This window comes from Lipotes vexillifer, unplaced genomic scaffold (assembly GCF_000442215.2).
Source record: "Lipotes vexillifer unplaced genomic scaffold, Lipotes_vexillifer_v1.1 scaffold206, whole genome shotgun sequence".
Classification (NCBI taxonomy): domain Eukaryota; kingdom Metazoa; phylum Chordata; class Mammalia; order Artiodactyla; family Lipotidae; genus Lipotes; species Lipotes vexillifer.
This window is the reverse complement of record NW_006791083.1, coordinates 171,361-192,700: the sequence shown is the minus strand read 5'-3', so window position 1 is coordinate 192,700 and position 21,340 is coordinate 171,361. Positions and strand designations below refer to the sequence as shown.

General features: G+C 45.8%; 1 protein-coding gene across 1 annotated transcript in view; it reads left to right on the top strand.

Annotated features, from left to right (window-relative positions):
* The window catches only part of AMOTL1 (angiomotin like 1), a 70,454-nt gene that overhangs the window by 38,776 nt on the left and 10,338 nt on the right, over window positions 1–21,340 (top strand). The window contains exons 6-7 of the mRNA XM_007464190.1: window positions 11,975–12,120; window positions 15,518–15,812. Coding sequence (XP_007464252.1) covers window positions 11,975–12,120; window positions 15,518–15,812 — 441 coding nt within the window. The remainder of the gene's footprint in view (window positions 1–11,974; window positions 12,121–15,517; window positions 15,813–21,340) is intronic.

Genomic DNA, 21,340 nt, shown 5'->3' with positions numbered 1-21,340 from the left:
TTTCTCCTTCGCCTTCTCCAAAGGTCATCTCTATTGGCTCTGGGGGTGATGAAAGATTTCACATTTTTACCCAGAGAAGAATCCAGCCTTAGTAAGAGAACATAAATAATTCTTGTACTAGAAGTCTTACTGCGAATTATTTAGCCCAGTACTGTGACTTAATAATAATGTATTCAAGTCATCTCAAATGAGTTCTAACTACTGGAATGAACATTCTGTGTTTCTGACTTCTACATCTGTCTTTGAACCAGAGCCAATCATAATAAAAGGCCTTGCTGGATAATCCACTACAGATACAAAAACAAAAAAGCTGTCGAGACCAGCATAGAGTTTAGACTCGTAAAAGTTTTCTCAAAATGTCTATGAAATTAAACTCTTTGCTCTCTGGATGAGAAGAATAAAAAATTAGCAGAATACAATGAGTAACCCTGTGGTATAGTTTCTTATAATTAGTTTTTGAAATTATTTTTGGTTCATGAATTGATGGGAGAAGATACAGTTGTATCTTAATGGAATCCAAGAACTTTGACAGGACGAAGTGTTTGCTTTAAGTTCAGAAAATTTGGTCTTGGACCATTAAAAATAAGCTTGCATCTGCTACTGATTTTCTTCTTGCTGACAAAGGCTGTGGTTTGGTAGAAAGAAGAAGCATAAAAGGATCTGCTCAGAGCAAGTTACAAAAATGACAATGGGAGGGGTCGCAGAAGTTAAGGAAAGGAGAACTTATAATTGCAGGTGATGCATTTCTTTCTCCCTGGTCAGTCGTAGATTGAGTCACTTCTGTCCCAGATATAACAATTTCCCCAGCATCAACTTCTATCTTTCAGCCAGGTTTTGGCGTTAACCCATATCTGCCCTTCCAAGGGCCCATTTAGAAAACATCATTTTATTATACATATTATAATAATGCCGTAATTAAACCAAATATAGGTATATAATATACCTATATGTACACACAATAAGTGTACACATTTTAAGTGTACAGTGCCATGAAATGTGACAATGGCCACAGTCCAGCCCCAGCACAGGTGCAGCTCTGTCCTCTGCAGTGAGTGGCCTCCCACGCCATCTGTCTGCCTGCCTCACTTTTCACTCCTGTCAGGTCATTGCTCTCTGCATTATATCCAGGCTTCATGGCTGTTTTCTGCAGGGGCAGCAGATTGTCTGGTAGGGTCTTACTTTGTCATACCTGGAAATAGACGTGTATGTTATTTACCTTTTTGTATTAAGAAAAGAGAAAGCAAAAAAGGACTTCTGTGGAGGTTATAGAAAGTGTAAGTTATCAGGTTTAGTTGTTAATCGATTCACGCGTTGGTGTATAGTCAAAATCAAATGCCCTGTGCATCCTGTATTTCTGTGGCATTTTAATTCATTGCTTAATTTGTTATTTATGCTGTCTGCAGTGACACAGAAGTAGCAGTACATTTTTACTTCAAGTTAAAAAAAAATAAAGTGGAAGGTTGAACAGTACATGTGGAAGCTGAGCTGGATGAATGGGTGCATATTCAGTCAAGTGAGTTTGCAGGCTACATATGTATAAATCTAGGCAGGTAAAAAAGTACCTATATTTATACCTGGGTGTATAAGTATAGTTTCTAAAATAAAAATGCAATATGGGGCTTCCCTGGTGGAGCAGTGGTTGAGAGTCCGCCTGCCGCCGATGCAGGGGACACGGGTTCGTGCCCCGGTCCGGGAAGATCCCACATACCGCGGAGCGGCTGGGATGAAAGGTGATGTAGGTTGATCAGATGGAACTTATTAATGTTTCCATAGAAATGTAGACACTTCTTGTAAGCAGCATTTAAGCTGAGCAAATATGTGGGCACAATAGGTTATATAATTGAGAATCCTTGGCTTCTCCTCCCCCCACTCTTTTTTTCTGCCCCTAAGACTTCCATGTTAAAAAAATGACATTAGGGAAAGGGCTTTGTTTTTGTTGCAGTTTTTAACATGTGACCTTGACATTTGTAGGTGGAGAAAGGGAAATATGACTTGTTCTGCCAGCCAGCTTTTGCTGTGCGGACTTGTGGTGCTGTCTCTGTATTTCAAAAGCATTTTCTGTTATTCCTGAAGTATAGTTTATCAGGTTGTCTGTGAGAAACAAAAGCTAATGGCGTAAGTGGCACCCCACTCACTGGATAGAAAGGAAAGAGGCAGATGTGAATTTAATGCTCAGCCAATCTAAAGAAAAGTGTTTCTGTATTTGCTTGGGTCTGGGGCTAAATTGTAGGCTGCAGACTGGACTGTAAGGCAGGCCATGGTTTGGCTAGCTAATGTTTGTTTACAAACAAAAAAAAAAAAAAAAAAAAAAATGCAATACGAAAAATGAGTGGATTAGAAAAAGTTATATTAAGAGAGCTTTTACTGGTATTCAAATAAATATTTGACCAAATCATACCTGAGATATTTTACGTTTGGTGCTACAAAAAGTAGCACTTTGGGGTATTACACTCACTTCCTGGATATTAAAGAGCGATAGATAAATTATGTTAAGACCAAAATGTGTTGTTTTCCTCCATTAAATTACTAGAAGATTTTGTGGTTCAGCTTTTTGTTACTTTCCAGTGATACGCATCTGAAAAGGATCAGTTTTGAATTGTATTTTAAATATCCAGTTAGAATTTGATCTTGTATCGATAGGATCCTCTTATTCAGTGACTGTTGCCTAAACTTGTCATATTTCTTTCTTCACATACCAAACACTTACACTATCTTCGATAGGGTAGATATCTTAGATATCTTACACTATCTTAGATTCCTAAAGTCCTACAAAGATAGAGGGGTTTAGACACATTATGAAGTAAGCCCAGTAGGAAGGATAAGTCAGACAGACATCAGCCACTGTACCTGGAGTACAAGCAGAATATGGTATAAAGACTCGTGAAAGAACTACTTCCCCCCAGCAAAGTGTATGTGTGCAGGTTCTCCCGTACAGGAGAGATCTATCTGTTTCACTGAAGGAATCAGAAAAGCTTCGTGCAGTGTGTAGCCTTTAGGGTGGGCCTGGCAAACTAATTTGCATGTTAGAGTAATTTTGCTGCCATAATACTTTGTAAAAGGGAAAGTTTCTCTTTTCCTTTTAACTTGGGGCAACAAGATTGAATAAATCCTTCACACTTCAGGCTTTGCCTCACTTTCTCATATTGATTCATTTCTCCAAAAAAATGTCTTCCTTACATTTTAACAACAGCCATTTCCACAAATCTGTGTTTCTCTTGTAATGTCTGAACCACTGGCTTTCAAACTCAGAGCTCTTGTTTAAAAGGAAGCGTACCTGGAAGCCCAGTGCGTAGAACGCACGAAACCCGAACAGATTTCTGGTTGAGACGGGTGCGTTTGTCAGAAGCCTCCTCCTTCCTACTTGGCCCACTGCATCCCTTTTCTCCTCTCTCCCCATCCTTCTCTCTCCCAGGGCTCCGCAGAACAGAGTTTGGTTGAACTCCCCTTCTTAATTTTCTTTATTACGCAATTCGTTTTAAAACAGTTCACTCTCAGCCATTTAAAACAAGCCCTGGCCGGAGTGTCCCTGTGTTTGTTAACAGACCTATTTAGTCGCCCACTCACAACCCTTGTCTCCCGTTGCCTGGAACCATGGCAACTTGCACATGCATACAGGGAAGGCAGAGAGCCCAACACCCTTTTCTGAAATAACGAGCTTCCTTACCTGAGAAACTTAATCAGCAGATTTTTAAAAGATAACAAAAAGCCAAACCAGGGGCGTTATGGGGTCAGCTTTCTGAACGAATGAGTGTGGCTTTTAAAGGTAGGTCATCTCTTGTGTTGTTCTGTATCAAATAAACCTCATGTGAACAGATCACTCTTAAACGATGTGAACCGTGCTCTGTTTGGATTATATTTTGGGGATCTCTTTCCGGGTTTGTCAGTTTGACACTCAAACCGGGGTAAAGGGGTGAGGGCGTTATAAGAATGAGCTTCCAAGGGTAGCATGTCTTTGAGGCAGAAGGAACCTAAATAGCTTTGCAGATAGTGAAGTAATTGGAATACCTTCCTATTGTCTTTCCACTCCCACAACCTCAAAAGAAAGGACTTCCGGGCTTCCCAGGTGGCGCAGTGGTTGAGAGTCCGCCTGCCGATGCAGGGGACGCGGGTTCGTGCCCCGGTCCGGGAAGATCCCACTATGCCGCAGAGCGGCTGGGCCCGTGAGCCATGGCCGCTGAGCCTGTGCGTCCGGAGCCTGTGCTCCGCAACGGGAGAGGCCACAACAGTGAGAGGCCCGCGTAACACACACAAAAAAAGAAAGGACTTCCAAGAGGATCTGACTTCAGTTACCCCATAAATCATAGCTGACCCTCGGAATAGGCTCCAGCAGCTGCTCAGAATCATAAGATATGGTGCCAGGATATGGAACTCAGGGCCAAAGAATCCTGAGGAAGAAGAAACAGGAGGAAACATTTTAGGAAGAGATAATATGGCAAGTAAGTATTCAGACATCTTTTCAGAAGAGGGAGTCCATTTTATCAGCCTGGTGAAGTGACTAGTTACCAGAGTCAGTGCCATTAGTGTTGGTCAGCCTTGTCCTAAGGCATTACTATCAAGTCCTTTCTTGGTGGAGATGGGAATAGAGGTGTAAAGAAACAACAGAGAGTGTCTTAGTGATCTTTTGGTTACAAAAAGAAAAATCCAGCTGGGCTAGCTTAGGCCCAGATAAGAGGAATTTTTTTTTTTACAGAAGTGTCTTTGTGTGTGAAGGAGGCCCCAGGCAGGACGTGTGGGCAGGCCTCGCAGGGGCCAGGGGCCAGGGGCCAGGGGCCTGGGCTGGCCTGTTTGTGAGAATCAAGGGGCAGATGGTTTTGCGGGGCTCAGTGTTGGTCCGTGTGGCTCTGTTTCCCGCTCTCCTGTCTCACCGTGGACTCTCATCCATCATCTCTCCATGTCCATCTGCTTGAGTCTTCACTCTCCACTGTGTGCTTGCTGTGTTTCTCTAGTGCACACGTGGGACGTGCTCACTAGCCTCAGAGCTGGGCTGCCTCTCCGTGTCAGCATCCCCCTCTCTCCCAGGCTCCCCCTCACACAGTCCCAGACCAGAGACTGTACGTGACTCTGCTTGGGTCACCGGGCCCTTCAGGTTTGATCCTGTCAGATGGGAGTGGTGGGTAGGGGAGGGTGAGCAGGGTTTTGTGATGCAGACGGGCTGCTCAGAACTTAGTCCTGTGAAGGGAGGAGTATAGTAGACATGCTTCCAAGTGGAGTGCTGTCTGGGCAGCCACTGTGAAAGCTGTCTACTCCAGGTGAGGACACACTTGCCTCTTTTTTTTTTTTTTAATTCAAGTACAGTTAATTTACAATTTTGTGTTAGTTTCATGTGTACAGCAAGGTGGTCCAGATATATATATATATGTATGTACGTATACATATATAGTCCTTTTCAGATTCTTTTTTATTATAGGTTATTACAAGATATTGAGTATAGTTCCCTGTGCTGTACAGTAGGTCCTTGTTGGTTATCTATATATAGTCGTGTGTATCTGTTAATCCCAAACTCCTAATTTATCTCCTCCTTACTACCCCCTTTGGTAACCATAAGTCTGTTTTCTATGTCTGTGAGTCTATTTCTGTTTTGTAAATAAGTTCATTTGTATCATTTTTTTACATTCCACATATAGGTGATATCATGCTATTTGGAGAAAGACCTCTCTTTTGCCTTCCAAGCATTCTAGCGAATTAGTCACCCCTTGGTCAAGCTGGTGGCAACCAGACTCCTCCGTCCCTCCAGCTATATTGGGCTTAGGGAAAAGCTCATCAAAAACCCATTATATCAGGAAAGGCCTAGAAAATTAATTCCTCCTTGAGAAGGGCCAGGTTACAGCTTTGCACCCCGCCATGAGCTCCAGCCGTAAGTTGGAGCACTGCATTAAAAACTAACAGCGCAGCGCACGGTGCCCTGACACCTCCACTGCCAGATCCCACACCCGTGCTCCACCTGTTTCTCAACAGAGGTTACTGGGGTCCACCACCCAATGGTTCAGCTAGCAGTCAAGCTTGGTGCTCAGATAGTAATTGCAGAAACTCTTTCACCAGACTGTCCACTTGGAACCTTATGCAGAGCTGGCAAAGAAGGGTAAGATGGAAGGGGAACATCTTTGAATTCTGGGCCCAGTTCTCACTTCCATCCACTTCTGCTGTTTTTCAAGCAAAGAGACTAACCTAGGGGTAGAGGCACAAAAGCAACTACCATTTGACCTGTTGCAAGTATCATAGCCCATCTTGCTTCAGATTTTTCAGTTGTCAAGTGGAGTTGATATAAGGATTCAGGAAATGAGGTTCTGTTGTAAAACTGAAGGCACAGTGCCTGGGTGTCATGTGTCTTAGCTCTTGCTGTTTATTAAGTATCTGTTATGTGCCGAGCCCCGTGGTAGGTATTTTACAGGTCATCGTTTTAATCCTCATAACAGTCCTGCAAAATAGGTCTTGTTAGTTCCATCTGAGGAGATGGAGTCTGGAGAGGGGAAGTCACGTGTCCAAGGTGAACCAGTATGTGAAGATGCCAGAATCATACCAGGCTGGCCTGGCTACAAAGCCCATGACATCGCTGTGGTTTCCAGAATAAACTGTGTGCAAGCAGACATCCTCCGTGTAAATGGGACCGGAGCCATCAGGCTAAACAATGCCCTGCTCCACACAGTTGAGGGTAATTCATATCCACTGAGTAAACAGGCCATGCTAGGCAAGAGTTCCCTTGTGTCAACTTGCCTGTTCTAGGAATTCTCAGTATATACATTGGAGCACAGCCAAAAGATCAGTGTGAGGCTGATCTTTCTTGAGATCCATCCCAAGGGGCTTAGCTAATAAACAGACTGAAAGGACTTCCCTGTGAGTTGGTTTCCCTCATGGGACTCACCCTTGGCATCTCCCAAGAGATAACTTTTTCCAGTGGTTCTGACACACCCAGTTCTCATGTCTCCAGGGAGTTAAGGGGCACAGTGACCCCCACCACATAGGCTCACTGCCTGGACACCACCTCCTCCTCACACCCTGGCCTGAGGTCGGGGTCCTTCCTGTGTTTTCACAGTCCCTGCACAAGCATCAGTTAGAGCAGCTGGTCACGTTGCCCTTGCCTGTGTCCCTGACTCTCTTCCCACCTGGCTGAGAGCAGAATGCTCCGTCCTATGCACCATGTAGCCCAAGGATTTATCACAATTTTTTAGCAACAATAACCTTGGCATTATCATAGTTGATATTTACTGGGTACTTACTATATGCACTTTGAAGTGGGTACTATTGTGATCCTCACATTAAAGGCAAGAAAACTGAAGCACAAAGACATCCGTTTACCTCATGTCACAAAACCATAAGTGGTAGAGCTGGATATGAACCTGGGAAGCTTGATTCTAGATCCATGCTTTTTTTTTTTTTTTTTTTTTTTGCGGTCCGCGGGCCTCTCACCGTTGTGGCCTCTCCCGTTGCGGAGCACAGGCTCCGGACGCGCAGGCTCAGCGGCCATGGTTCACGGGCCCAGTTGCTCCGCGGCATGTGGGATCCTCCCAGGCCAGGGCACGAACCCGTGTCCCCTGCATCGGCAGGCGGACTCTCAACCACCGCACCACCAGGGAAGCCCTAGATCCGTGCTTTTATCTAGTACTCTGTGATGCCTCCATGTAGCAGATGCTTAATTAATTAATATTTGCAAAAGGATACACATGAGGATTAATTGCTGTATTTTGAGATATATGATATGATCTGTGGCATACTTAAATTTGTGCCACAATGAGCTGTGTTACAATGGCGCTCTCCCACGCCCCCTGCTTCTGTTATTCTGTGGGTCTTCATCCCCGCACACTTGCACAGCAGAGGCAGTATAGCGCCGTGCCTGTGAACATGTATTAGAGAGAGGCCAATGCCGGTTCTCGCTCTCCCACTGACGGGCATCACTTCTGTGGACACGCTACTTATCCTTTCTTAATGTCATGTTCCTCCACTGGAAGACGGAAATAATAATAGCACCTACCTCATAGAGTAGGCTTAAAGGAAATAATATAAATGGAGTAATTAAAGGGAATAATATAAGGCACCATTCCTGGAACACAGTACCCATTCAACAAACATGAGCAGGTTTTTTTATTATCACAATTGTCATGAACATCGGTTTTTAAAACTTTGCCATCGAGAGCACCACTTCCTGTCCACGGACAAGGAGTTCTGAGCCAGTGTGAGTGACACTAACTGATACAGCTTCAGCCTGAAGTCTAAAGTCACCAAACTTAGGACAAAGATGTTTGGACCCATGAATTCCAGAGACCTGAAAAGCATTCCAGAGCTAACGGATGGAGTCTCCGTCTGATACCCACATCTTTGTCCTGATGTGCGCCCTGTGAGGTTCAGGGAGCCTGGGCAGAGAAGGGAACCAGGGACGTCCAGGGTCAGTACCAGCCATCTGATGAGTGGTGGCTTCAGAGGTAGAGTGGACTGCTGCATAACAAAGGCTGTCAGGAGATCCCAAGGATGCCAAATGCTAAACGCTAACAAGAGCTGCCATTTATTATACCATCGGCAATGAACTTGGCACACAGTAGAGATTCATTCATTCATTCCCTCATTCATTCAACAATATTTATTGAGTCAGACCATGTTCTAGGCTCAGGGAATCAATAATGACCTAAACAGGTAAAGTCTTAGATATTTAGGTCCTTTTATACTTTATATGCATCATCTCCGTCAACAGAGTCATCACAACACCATGATCTAAATGTTATCTTTCCCGTTTGATAGATGAGGGAGCTGAGACTCAAAGAGGTTATACCGTACCCAAAGCCTCAGAGCTGGAAAGTGGTAAACGTAGGATTTGAACCCAGTTCTTTCTGATGCTAAAGTCCATTCTCTATCCACAATATGATACTGCCTATCAAGGGAATAGCAACTGTTGGATGCGTGTTTGTGTGTATGCGTGCCCGCACATGTGTGTTGGAGCGGAGGGGTATTCGTTAATTCAGAAATCCAAATGTTTGTCATTGTGACACAGCAATAATTATGACCATCAGTTTAAAAACTGCAGGAAGCTCTGGTTTTGGCTTCTAGACTTTGCCTCTGGCCAAAATTGATGTGTCCTTGACTGCCCTCAACAAAGACAAGAACTGTTAAGCTTAGGTTGACAAGCAGGTAGAAACTCTGAAGTCGGTGGTTCATCCCCAGGCCTGCCCACTAACTCCTGGGTGCCCTCCAGAGCTTGGACAAGGGCAGTGGGCACCATGCCTGTTCAGATGTTGTCCAAACCCAGGGAGCTAGTGCTCAAATGTCAGTAATTTTGCACAGAAAGCGTGAAATGCTCTGGTCCGCCCTGGGCAGTGGATGGTGGGCCCCAGAGCCAGTGGGCTGCTCCTGGCCCATTTGTTTAGGCCTCTTGCATGCCCGTTCTCTATGCACTGGGAAGGAGGTTTCGGAGGCAGCATTTCATGCCACTGAAAGGGAGAAGGGGGGAGGGCAGTTGGTCATTGCAGTGGGGTATAAGAGCCCAAAAGTAATGCTGTCTTCTGGGTCAGAATCTTGGTGACTTCGTTTTGTGTCCGAGAGGCGCCATTATTTCTAGGCGTCACAGCCAATGCTCGCTTTACAAGTCTGCTCCTTCATTCTGTTCGTTCCGAAGCTTTTCCGTTGCACCCTGTTCCCATCAACATAAGCTCACAAAGCAAGGGCAGTGCAGTCAAGCGGGAAGGACGTTGTAGTGGCCAACAGGAGACACGGAATCTGGCCCTGGCTCTGCCCCAGCTGGCGGGGCACCTTGGATGAGTGCCTTTGCTCCTGGCCTTTCCTTTCCTCACCCGGAAAACAAAGGGGGCAGAACTGGATGGGGGTGTTTCCTATGATCCCTTCCGGCTTTAAAATTGCGGGTTGTTTATTGAGTATTGGCAGCCTTAAAGTGTCTTTGCCCTGTATTCAAAACCACATTTTTCCCCGCTCCTTACGGGCAGCGTTCTTTCTATTGCTTCAGTGCCCATAAGGCTGGTCCTTAATGTTTGATAGCTCTTCACTAAATGAATGAATGGCTATACAAGGAAATCATGAATGAGTGAAACCACTGTCACGTGCTCGTATAGCTTGCAGACTTTGGTTCTTGGTGTTTCAGTTTGGTTTGCTAGGAGGACTAGGTAAACAGTATGAGGCATCTGAGTGGTGTGGGCACAGAGAAATCAATTTCTAACTGTGGTCGTTGCCCTTACCCTTATCATTATACACCCTGTTTTCTACAAATTTGGAAGAGTGTGCATAGGGTTTTGTAACCACTGTTTTTCAACAATGACGATTTTTTTCCTCATCACTAATATTCTCTTACTTAGCTTTAATGGGTGCATCCTATTCTATTGTAGGGTTTACTGTAGTTTATTTAACCGATCCCTTAACCTTACACAGTAAGTCCATTCAAGTTTTTCCATATTATAATCAACATGTCTAAATATTCTAAATTACCTTAAAAATAAAATACACAGGCATACCTTATTTTATTGCGCTTTGTTTTATCGCATTTTTTACAAATTAAAGGTCTGTGGCTACCGTGCATTGAGCAAGTCTCTTGGCGCCATTTTTCCAATAGCAGCTACTCCATGTGTCTATGTTATGTTTTGGTAATTCTCACAGTATCTCAGACTTTTTCATTATTATTATACTTGTCATGGTGATATGTGATCAGTGATCTTTGATGTTACTGTTTTCATTGTTTTGGCATTTTTCAGCAATAAAGTATTTTTTAATTAAGGTACATACGTTGTTTTTTAGACATAATGCTATTATTGCACATTTAATAGACTACGGTATAGTGTAAACATAACTTTTATATACACTGGGAAACCAAAAAAGTTCATGTGACTTGCTTTACAACGGTGGTCTGGAACGGAACCCGCAACATCTCTGAGGCATGCCTGCATTGTTTTTGTAACAGGAGAAATGTTTTCAGTAAATGATACTGATCTCATAACAGCGTGGGCCCTGCCTGCTTAAGTAAATTGGTGGATGAGTCTATAGGAGAGCTGTGTGGAAGCCACTGTGAGGCAGCCTTTCCTCTCCATGTGCAGAGTGACAGTGATCACTGTCAGCTACAGTGTCACTGAATGAGAGGACAGCTGTTTCCCCACATCCAGAGCACTTTGTCTTTCCTCTCTTGAGCAGAACTCAGAGAAAAGGTGAGGCCAGGTCATATGCAAGAGGACCCAGACAGAGATAGGAGGCCTGGATTGAAGCTCCCCTCTACCGCCTGGCCTCAGAGTGAAAGCTTAACCTTCTGGACCTTGGTTTATTTCTCTATGAATGAGAGCGTTAGTATTATCGTTAGTATTGCCTGCCTTTCCATCACTGGTTTGGAAGGTAGAAGCTGGAGAGCTTGTGAGCCTGAAAGAAAATCATAGGTCCAAGGTTAATTTGAAGTCTTAAAGTAAATGTTGTACAGAAGTGAGTCCCTGAGAACACAGGGTCACTGGTTCTTTTTGTGCCGTTCATCTCTGGAACTGTGACCTGGACTATACCGATAGTTGACAGTGTTTTTTGGTTTTTTTTTAACTTTTTTTAAAAATTTATTTATGGCTGTGTTGGGTCTTCGTTTCTGTGCGAGGGCTTTCTCTAGTTGTGGCAAGCGGGGGCCAGTCTTCATCGCAGTGCGTGGGCCTCTCACTATCGCGGCCTCTCTTGTTGCGGAGCACAGGCTCCAGACGCGCAGGCTCAGTAGTTGTGGTTCACGGGCCCAGTTGCCCCGCGGCATGTGGGATCTTCCCAGACCAGGGCGTGAACCCACGTCCCCTGCATTGGCAGGCAGACTCCCAACCACTGCGCCACCAGGGAAGCCCTACAGTGGTTTTCGAGAAAATCCTTGCTTCACACACCACCACTATGAATAGGGAGAAAAGGCAGTAATTCAACCCTCTACTTTTTGTATGCTTTTTTTACTTTTAATCCTTGCCAGATGTAGACTGGCAATGGCCCAGAGGGTGAGTGCCTTCTGATAGAGGTCGTTTTGTTCCCGTCTCCCTTCTAGACAAAGAATTCTTGAAGGAAAAGGAGAAGTTAGAAATGGAATTAGCGGCAGTGCGGACCGCGAGTGAGGACCACCGGAGACACATCGAGATCCTGGACCAGGCTCTGAGCAACGCCCAGGCCAGGGTCATCAAGCTGGAAGAGGAGGTGAGCCTGTGGGGGGTGGCGGGGGGGCGCGTGGGGTGGGATGCAGTGCACAGAGCCCCAAGGGCCTCCGTTTCCGTTTCCTAACCCAGCAACTTTAACCAGAGCCAACTCCAAGGGAGTTGAGTCAGGGGAGAGATGTAGGTGACCTCCCAAATAAAAATGAATAAAAACAGGATTTATCCACCCCAGAGCCGGGCAGAGGATGAGAGGCAGACGTGAATAACCATCAGCAAAGAGTTCAGTCTCAGCCATAAACGCAGGCTGCTGCCCACTGGCTGGCAGGTGTCCAAGGCTGAAAATAAGTGGAAGGACTGGGAACCACTGGTGCCTGTGGAGAGAAGAGACTCAATTAACAGTTAAGTGCTGTGTCTCTGGGCTCTCGATTGCATAAAAAAGGCCAAGTCTTCTGATGCGGTGGGATTGGGGTGGTGTTCAGCAAACCTGGCTCCAATTTTCAGAAGTTGGCTTGGCCAGGTAATGACCCCCCAATCCAGGAAACGTTGATTCCGCTCAAGCGTGATGGGTTTAGTGGTTTCTGATGAAATCCAGCCTTTAGGTGAAGTTTTAAGAGTAGACTTTTCCTTTAAGCCTCACTGGGGAAGTGACCACTCCTGAGGTGCTGGCTAGGGCATCCGGGCTGTAGACACAGCAGCACAGGGGAGCCTGTTGCATCTGCTGTGTGTGGTGAGGCTGAGCCGAGCAGACCCACGGTGGAGAGTAGAGACTCCAAGTCACAGAGCGGCATGACCGAGATATTCTCCACCAGGACCGAGTTGGTGCTTGGCACGCAGGGAACAGCACTATTATTGATCCAACTGCTGTTGCTGTTGCTGTCGACAATAGAAAGCTGTTCCTTCAGGAAACACCTCCTGGCGCCAGGTGGCTTGGGTGTCTCAGCAAACTACAACTTCAAGGCTAATGCAGCTAAAGGGGAAGATTGTTAAGTCAGTAGGGTCTTGTCCGTTCAACCCGTCCCGTTAAACCCCACAAGTCCTGTGTACAGTTTTAATACTAGCATGAGGATCCCAGGCAACAGCCCCAGAGTCTCTTCCTTGTCACCAGCAAGCAACTCATTAAATAGGAAACTATCTGCTCCAGAAAGTGACCTTAACCCCTAAAGGACAGGAGGTCTGCTTTCAGGAAGGGAGGCCAGAACTCATTCTTAGGGCACTTATCAAGGCTCCATCTCCATGTATGGAGCAAAGGAAAGTGATAATTTTGAAATATTTTAATTTTAATATTTCTGTTAAAGCAAAAGTTGTGAATTCCTTGAAGACAGGTTCTTTATAATCAGCATTATGGGTCTTTTCTTGTCATTATATTTATATAGGATCTGTGTTTGATTGATTGTATGTAACTTCTCCAAAATGTCTCATGTGTCTGGCTTCCAGTGTCCCTCCTTGTTCTTATTAAAGTTTCTTTTGAAGGATCTTAACTCAGTTTAGATGGCTCACACTGAGTGCTTACCGTAACTTCCCATGATGGTTAAGGGCTTGGACTCTAGAGGCAGAGCACGTGAGTTAGACGGGTGGTATATCAGCTGTGTGACCTTGAGTGAGTCACTAACCTATTCAGTCCTCAGTTTTCTCCGTTGTTAAATGGAGGTAATATAAAAGAGTTTACCTTCTATTGTTATTGGGCGGATTAAACGAGATACCTCATATAAAGCACAAAGCTTGGCATGGTAGTGCCTCCAAAATGTTGGCCGATTAATTACTGTTACTACTAGTCATCATCATCATTATATACTCCTTGCTAGACTTAAGGCTGACCCAAGGGTGAATGAGAGAGATCGATGCCTCCAAGAATCTTGCAGTTGGTTAGTGATAATATTAACTCATTCATTTAACAAATACTTACTGAGTACCAACTGGATGCCAGGTACTGTTCCAGGCCTTGGGGACGTATTGTGCACTCTGCCCCAAGCAGACAATTCTCATGGCACTTATATTCTAGGGGCTACACACTCAGAGAATGGTATACAGTCTACGACATGGTAAGTGGTGTATGAATGGTACTCACAAAATAGTTTATCAGATGAGGCTTTTCTAGCGCAGGAACCTGCAGTTAGTAGGTCCTCAAACAATCAAAGGCACAGTGAATGAAAGAGTCAGATGAAAACTAATCCCAAGAGCAGGTGTAGAAAAGGCTATAAGTTGCTGTCCACGCCCCCCGGCAAAAGGTCAGAAGCACCTCGTTTTTTGTCGCAGTGGTTTTGGCTAGGGCACAGGCATTGCTCCTGGCAGGGCTGCCTGCTAAGTCAGAAACCACCCTTTGCAGCGAGCTCTTAAATCGCTAGCATGTTCCAACTTGCCAGTGCAATCATGGGTTGAACTCAGGATCTGAATCACCTGCAAGGCATCTGCATGCCCAGGTGCAGAGTGACAGGAAATAGCATCTGGTGCCTTCTCACCCAGGACCAGATCAAGGAAAAGCCTCAGTCTGATTTTTGGCACCAGCCAATCCCCAGAAAGTTAGAAATGTGCCTGGGATTTATGAACATGGGCCAAACTCCTAACTGGAAGAAAACAAAGTCTGAGGGTAAGAATTTGAAGTGGTTGATCCGTGAGTCTAAATCCATACCTGATGTGACATTTACATAAATCAGTTTTTACCTTAATTTGCCTCTCCTCAGTGATTGTGTGGTTTGCGTGTTCATTAGGCCTTTCCCGTCTCTCCAGGGCTGTCATCCATAAAGGGCTCTGAAATCTTTAGGAGGAAATTACTCCACAAGTATGTATAATCAGATATTGTCATACTCATTCACACATACACAAATGGGTACACATGCATAAATACATACAGACACAATTTTTCTAATAGTAATTGGTAGTTATAGAAAATTTGAAAAATACAGAAGAGAGTAAAGAAGATGAGAAATTATTCTGCCATACAGACAAACACAGTTGATGCTTTTATTTCCTTTCAGTCTTTTTGCATACATAGATGATAGATACATAGATAGATAGGCAGGCATAGTTGTGATAATGTTGCATATAATTTTTGATTCTGGACTTTTCAGTTAACATTATAGAATAAGCATTTCCGTATAACATTTAAAAAATCTTTATTAACCTCATTTCCAATGCCTGCTGATGCTATAATGACTCAACAATAACCACGGATTGAGCTCAGAGCTGTATAAATGACTGAAAGCAGGTGGCCTGTTAGGGTTTTCAGTTCCTAGCATCCCAGCTGATTTAGGTGTAACTGGTGGCCTTCGTCTAAATCTTTTCTGTCCCAGCACACCTGAGGGATAGGAGTGGAGAAGGTACACGCACTTGTAGTTTAAATAGCGTCTCGAGGTACTCTGACACACACACCCCCAATCTCCACCCCAGCCTTGAGGATCACTGTCCAAATTCCGTGCTCCCTTTTCCTCTCCCCCTCCACTCAGCTCCGAGAGAAGCAGGCATACGTGGAGAAGGTTGAGAAGCTGCAGCAGGCCCTGACCCAGCTGCAGTCTGCCTGCGAGAAGCGGGAGCAGATGGAGCGGAGACTGCGCACCTGGCTGGAGAGGGAGCTGGACGCCCTGAGGACCCAGCAGGTGAGGGGCGGGGCCCTCGGTGTCTGGCGCATGCGTTCTGTGAAGGCCATGGAGCTGAGCACCTGCTGCCCGCCAGGCTCTGCGCTCTGCCCTGAGGATTCAGGGGTAAACGAGAGCTTGCTGTCCTCCGTGGTCCAGCACAGAGGCCAGTGGAGGAACCAGTAAGCCCACTCACTGGAGAGACGAACGTCTTGACAGGGAGAAAGTGGTGACCCCTGGGGGCTGGGTATGGGGGAATGCGAGTGCAGACGGCGGAGGACATTTGAGTTGGACTTCGAAGGATGAGTTTGTTGGCCCTTCTTGGGGAAGCATCAGAGGTAGAGGAGGAGTATGCGTGGAGGAGAGAGATGAGAGGCACGTGGTGGGTCCAGGACAGCTGGGGGCTGCCAGCTGGGGGAGCATACCAGATGGAGGCAACGTCCAGTTTGTGGAGGGCTTTTGGTCAGGTTGAGAGGCTGGATTTTTTTTTTTCCTGTAGGATCAGGAGAGGAGCCCTCTGGTGGTGTCAGAGGAGGGGCTGGAGGAACAGACGTTGAAGTCAGGGAGGCCAGCCTGAAGGCTGTTAGTGTCATCTAGGGTGTAGTGACAGTGGGAATCCACGGGGGACCTAGAACGGGGGTGAAATTGGGAGGACCTGATCATCAGTGAGTTTTCAGAGGTAAAGGACAGGAAGGAGTCAGGACTATCCCTAGAAAATAATATTGGCCATAAGTTCCGTGTCCTTCTGCCTCTCCCTGTTTCTCCTGGTAACAGCTGTTCATGTAATTCAGCTGCAAATAAACTCAGAGTAAAACACCCCAGCCCAGGGTCCTCGTGGGCCTTGGCAAGAGAAGTCCTATAGCTGGGCCGGGCTCCGTTACAAGCGGGTCAGGGGCTCCTGGTGTGTCATCAGCCAGCGTGGTGGGCAAAGCCTTCTATGTGGCCGGTGAAGAGTGTGCTCTAAGTTTGGAACCAGGGAAATGCGGGCCAAGACTCCATGGAATTACCTGGTGGATAGGGCATAGTGGTTATGGTTGAAACACTTAAAAACACTTGAAAGCATATGCTCTGGCCAGCTCAGCCCTTTCTCATGGCAGCGCACACAGTTCCCTCTGGGCGTGTGTACTTGGCTGGAGATGGAGGTGTTAGCGAGATTGCCCAGAAAATCAAGGAGCCCACCCAGGCCCCTATCAACTTGGCTTAGTTGATAGCTCACAGGGAAAAGTGCGTCTGTCTCTGGACTTCTGATCCTTCTAACCTGTGCCGCATTCTCTGGCATTTCAGGGCCACCCTTCAGCCATTTACTGTTGCTCCGTTATTGAGATCTTAAGTCCTCCAACTGGAGGGCAGGCTCTCTGGTGTCTGGTACTGTGCTGGCACCTGGTGGGTCTTTATGAGTCTTTGGATGACAGAATGGGCACATCTCAGTATTTAGAGCAAAAAAGAATGTTCTTTTCCAGTTAACGTGCCACCCACACCCTATAGTTAAATTACTTATCCCTGGATCTTCTATTTTGAGTGCGATGAAAACAGACTCTTCATTCATTTCAGCTACTCTATGTATTCTAAACTATATCTCTCCCATTGATTGCTTTGGGGATTTGTGCCCGTGGTATTAGGCAGTACTCTAATGAGCTGCCTTTTTACATGTCTCCTTGCAAAAAAATGTAAGAGCTTCCCAAGAGGATATACTTAAAAATGGGATTTCTGGATAACGAATGCATATGCAAAACATCACTAGATATTGCCAGATCACTCTACAAAGTAAATATACCAGTTTATCCAAAATGTATAAGAATGTCTTCCTGTACATTATCATCAACATTTCGTTTTGCAAGATGTCTTTTTCTTTAAGAAAAAAAAGGGGGGATGAAAGAAACCAGACTCAGCTCCATTATCCTTGTTGTATATCAAGAAGAAATGTGAATGAAGCATTATTTGAAAAATTTCTCTGTTGCCACAGAGGACCATTCCCGTATGCACACTCAGACCCACACACACTCAGGCCCATTTTTTTCCTCAGAGCAGCAAACACAGCTTTCCCACTGTTTGTAAAGGATGCAGTCAGATTTCGGCTGCCTGTGGAGGACGGAAGTTTCAGAATCAGGGCTGTCCTGGGGAATTACGTGGCTTGCATTTTGGACTTGTCTTCGGGGGCTGGTAGCAGATCCCTAGCTGTGTACGGCTGACATGAGACCAGAGACGGGGGGGAGACAATCTTTAAACAGAACTTTGCTGCCCAGCATCTCTTTAAAATAATATTACAATTGTTTTTTTAATGAGAGTGTTAATCTGTCTCCTCTGTTATGAAAGGCACTTGGGGATTTCCCTACTTTTTCCTGCTTTTGCCTACTCATTAAAAAGATGAGTATTATTTTTTCCTTTAATACTTCATTTTCTCATTTTACCAATGAGCATACATTATTCTACAAACAGAAAAGACAAAAGTGTTGTTAAAAAGAAGTCCACCAAAATACCTTAATAGTTCCACGTGGCCGATACTATAGTTTGGTCCAACCCCTGCCTGGAGTCTGTGGACAAGTGTGGCGATCACAGTTCCGCTGGCCCCCAGCAGGGGTGACCAGCGTCCACCCTGGAGCGTGGGGTCACCCGAGAAACTCTGCCTCTCTGATCTGTTTCCTCCTGTTTAGTCTGAGGAGCTCACACATGTGTCCACTCTGGATGTGGGCAACCCACCTCGCACACTGCTCCTTCACCCCGGGGTCACCGAGGCATTTACCTGACCCCATTAGAAGGCATACTGAGGTCACACAAAATAAATAAAGGCCCTTGTCATCTCTCCCCTCAACAAAGCAGTGAGACAACACTGCCTGCCTCTTCCCATAGAGAATCATTCTGAAGGGAACCATTGAGAGAACAGCTTAGAGCACTTTTGAATCAACACCCCACACAAGGGCTCTGCCGTAGACCCACGCCAGGACACAGCTGAGCCTCTCCACGCGGCCCTCTCCACACAGAGCCCCCAAGTGAGCTCCAGTTTCTCCTGCAAGTTATTCCTTCTGGAAACTTCCAGAAGGGTGGGTAGGCTGGAGGTGAGCAGAGTGGCATGGAATCGTGAACTGAGTCAGAGCATAGGCTCGGGGGTTAGGCTGCCTTCTCCTCCTACTACAAAAGGGATCTTTCTGAGCCTTCACTTCCTTGTCTCTAAAATGGGGCACATAAATTATATTTACCGTATACTTGTAACTAAAAATAAGAAAATCTGCACAAAGTACTTACACAGTGCCTGACACTTAGCACTTGGTGAAGGAAGAATAGCTATCATTGTTGTACTTCTCTTCATTACCTTCAGAGTCATTTGATGGCTTAGGGCATCTTTGGTGCCCAAGTTACTCCAACTTTTCCAATCCCATTGAAAAAAAAAGTGACAAGTGTGGCTGGACTGAGAAGGTCGGAGAGGGAAGATAGGTCAGGACACTAGGACCAGCAGGAAAGAGCAGCTCTCAATGAACAGGTTCTGTTATTACAAGTAACCTCCCTCTACTTTGGGAGGCAAAGTGTGGTACTTAAGCATTCCTAGAAGTTGGGGGGAAGTGAAATAGAAATAAGGGTAAAACAGGAAGGGAAATTAACATTTTTAAGAATTCACAATCTTTTCTTTCTGGAAAAGAGCTGAAAGTAATTTTCACATCTTACTTCCACGGTAGTCATAGGAGGTAGAAGAAAGAAGTGGGGAATGTTCTTGAAGGGCAAAACGAGGCCCAGGGCAGCTAAGAGACCAGCCCAAGGTCATGTAGCAAATTTAGGCCTTTCTCCCAGGTGAACACACTGAGGGCAAAGATTTTTATCTCTATTGTTCACTGTGGTTGGTATCCCCTGCACAGGGTGCATGCTTAGTAAATATTTGGTGACTAGCTGAACGGGCAGCAAAAGCTGGCCTGCCTGACCCTTAATCTGTTTTTCTGGGCAATGTACCCATTAGACTGTGCTATCTCTGAACTCTTGAGTGTCTAAATTCTTGCATTTATTTAAACAGCTCTTAAGGAACTGAGCAGGTCACCAGCCGAGGTGGCAACACAAGGGATTTGGATAGAAACCATAGATGGCAGCTAAGTGAGGCTGTGGGATCTTTTTCTTGGAAAGTTTCTAAAAACAGGGTAGTTTCTCATCTCAGTGGACTGGTTTGTTTGTCCTCCTGCCCTGAGGCTGGGTGCCTGGCTTGATGGGGTCGGTGACTTCCTATGCAGGCTGATGAGGACAGGTACATGCTTTCCACTCTATTCTGGCTTAAATGCCGGCCACTGGCACGCTACCACTGGATCCTAGAATAACTTGTATTTGTAGCTTTCAAGAATCAAATAGAAGCATATGGTTTACAGAAAGCCTGTAGGCCCGTTTGTTCTCTTCTGTCTGGTGGGATTAAGTTCCAGCAGTGCAGTTCAAATGCCCAGCTGTTGCTCTGGGTAATTTATGTGGTTCAGGGTGAAAGGTACCTCTCACCTTGCAAACAACCCTGCATTTAAAGTTTGTGATCACTGGGAAATAGGAGGGGAATGCATGTCCCAGGACAGAGAAGAGCTGGGATGAAATCGTTCTCCCCTTGAGTAGCTCAGGCCCGAATGGTCTCCTAACCCCGGGTTCCCGAGATGACCCATCTCCACCACTGGCCAGAAGTCAAACCTCCTCGTCCTCTAAGTCATCGGTTTAGAGGAAATAGTATCCCTGAGTTAGAATGGAGAAAATCTGAAAAGTGAACATCCTCAGCTCATGAGCTATTCAGATAACACAGCCACTTTGTGTTGTGTTATCTGAATAACACTTCTCTCTTATGGACACAGATGGAGAGAAGGGGCTGGAAAATGAGCTTGACTTGCCTTAGAGGTTTTTCTGGTAACACTGTACTTTGGTTAGCCCTTTAAAGTGTATTAAGTGCTTTCATGTTTATTATCCTATTTGATTGTTGGGCTTCCGTCTGGGGCAGGTCTTAATTTCTGTTTCCCAGATGGGAGGCTGGGCAAGCATGCCCTTAAGGCATCTCACTCCCACTTCCTGTGCCTTCACATTCTATCTCCCAGCCTCAAGGGAAGCAAACAGCTGAATCACTTCCTTGAACTCTGGAGAAAGTGCCCTAGACCAGGAGGCCAAACTTTGTTCCTGTTCTGGCTCTTGGTATAAATTAACTGCAAGACATTGGACAAGCCACTTCCTGTCATGCAAAGCTGGATATAGGCAGACTCGGGTTTGAACCCTGACCCTGATCAGCTTAGAGACAAGGAATAGTTCATTCAATCTCTCAGCAGCTTGGTTTTTCCATCTGTAAAATTGGGATAATACTCTCAGTTTTATAGAGCTCCCGGAGAATTAAATGAGATAGAGGAAGTGGGGATAGAGGTTGATGGTGTCAGAATCCACCCCCATTCGGGTCATCAATGCTGGAGAAGGGAGTAAGGGTGAATGTGCTGCAGGATCTGGGTGAACCGTGCGTGCTCCACGTGGGTAAATCTGCCCACCCAGGGTCTACTTTATAGTCCCGATTCAGCATAAAGATGTTACTTCTTGGGCTTCCCTGGTGGCGCAGTGGTTGAGAGTCCGCCTGCCGATGCGGGGGACGCGGGTTCGTGCCCCGGTCCGGGAAGATCCCACATGCCGCGGAGCGGCTGGGCCCGTGAGCCATGGCCGCTGAGCCTGCGCGTCCGGAGCCTGTGCTCCGCAACGGGAGAGGCCACAGCGGTG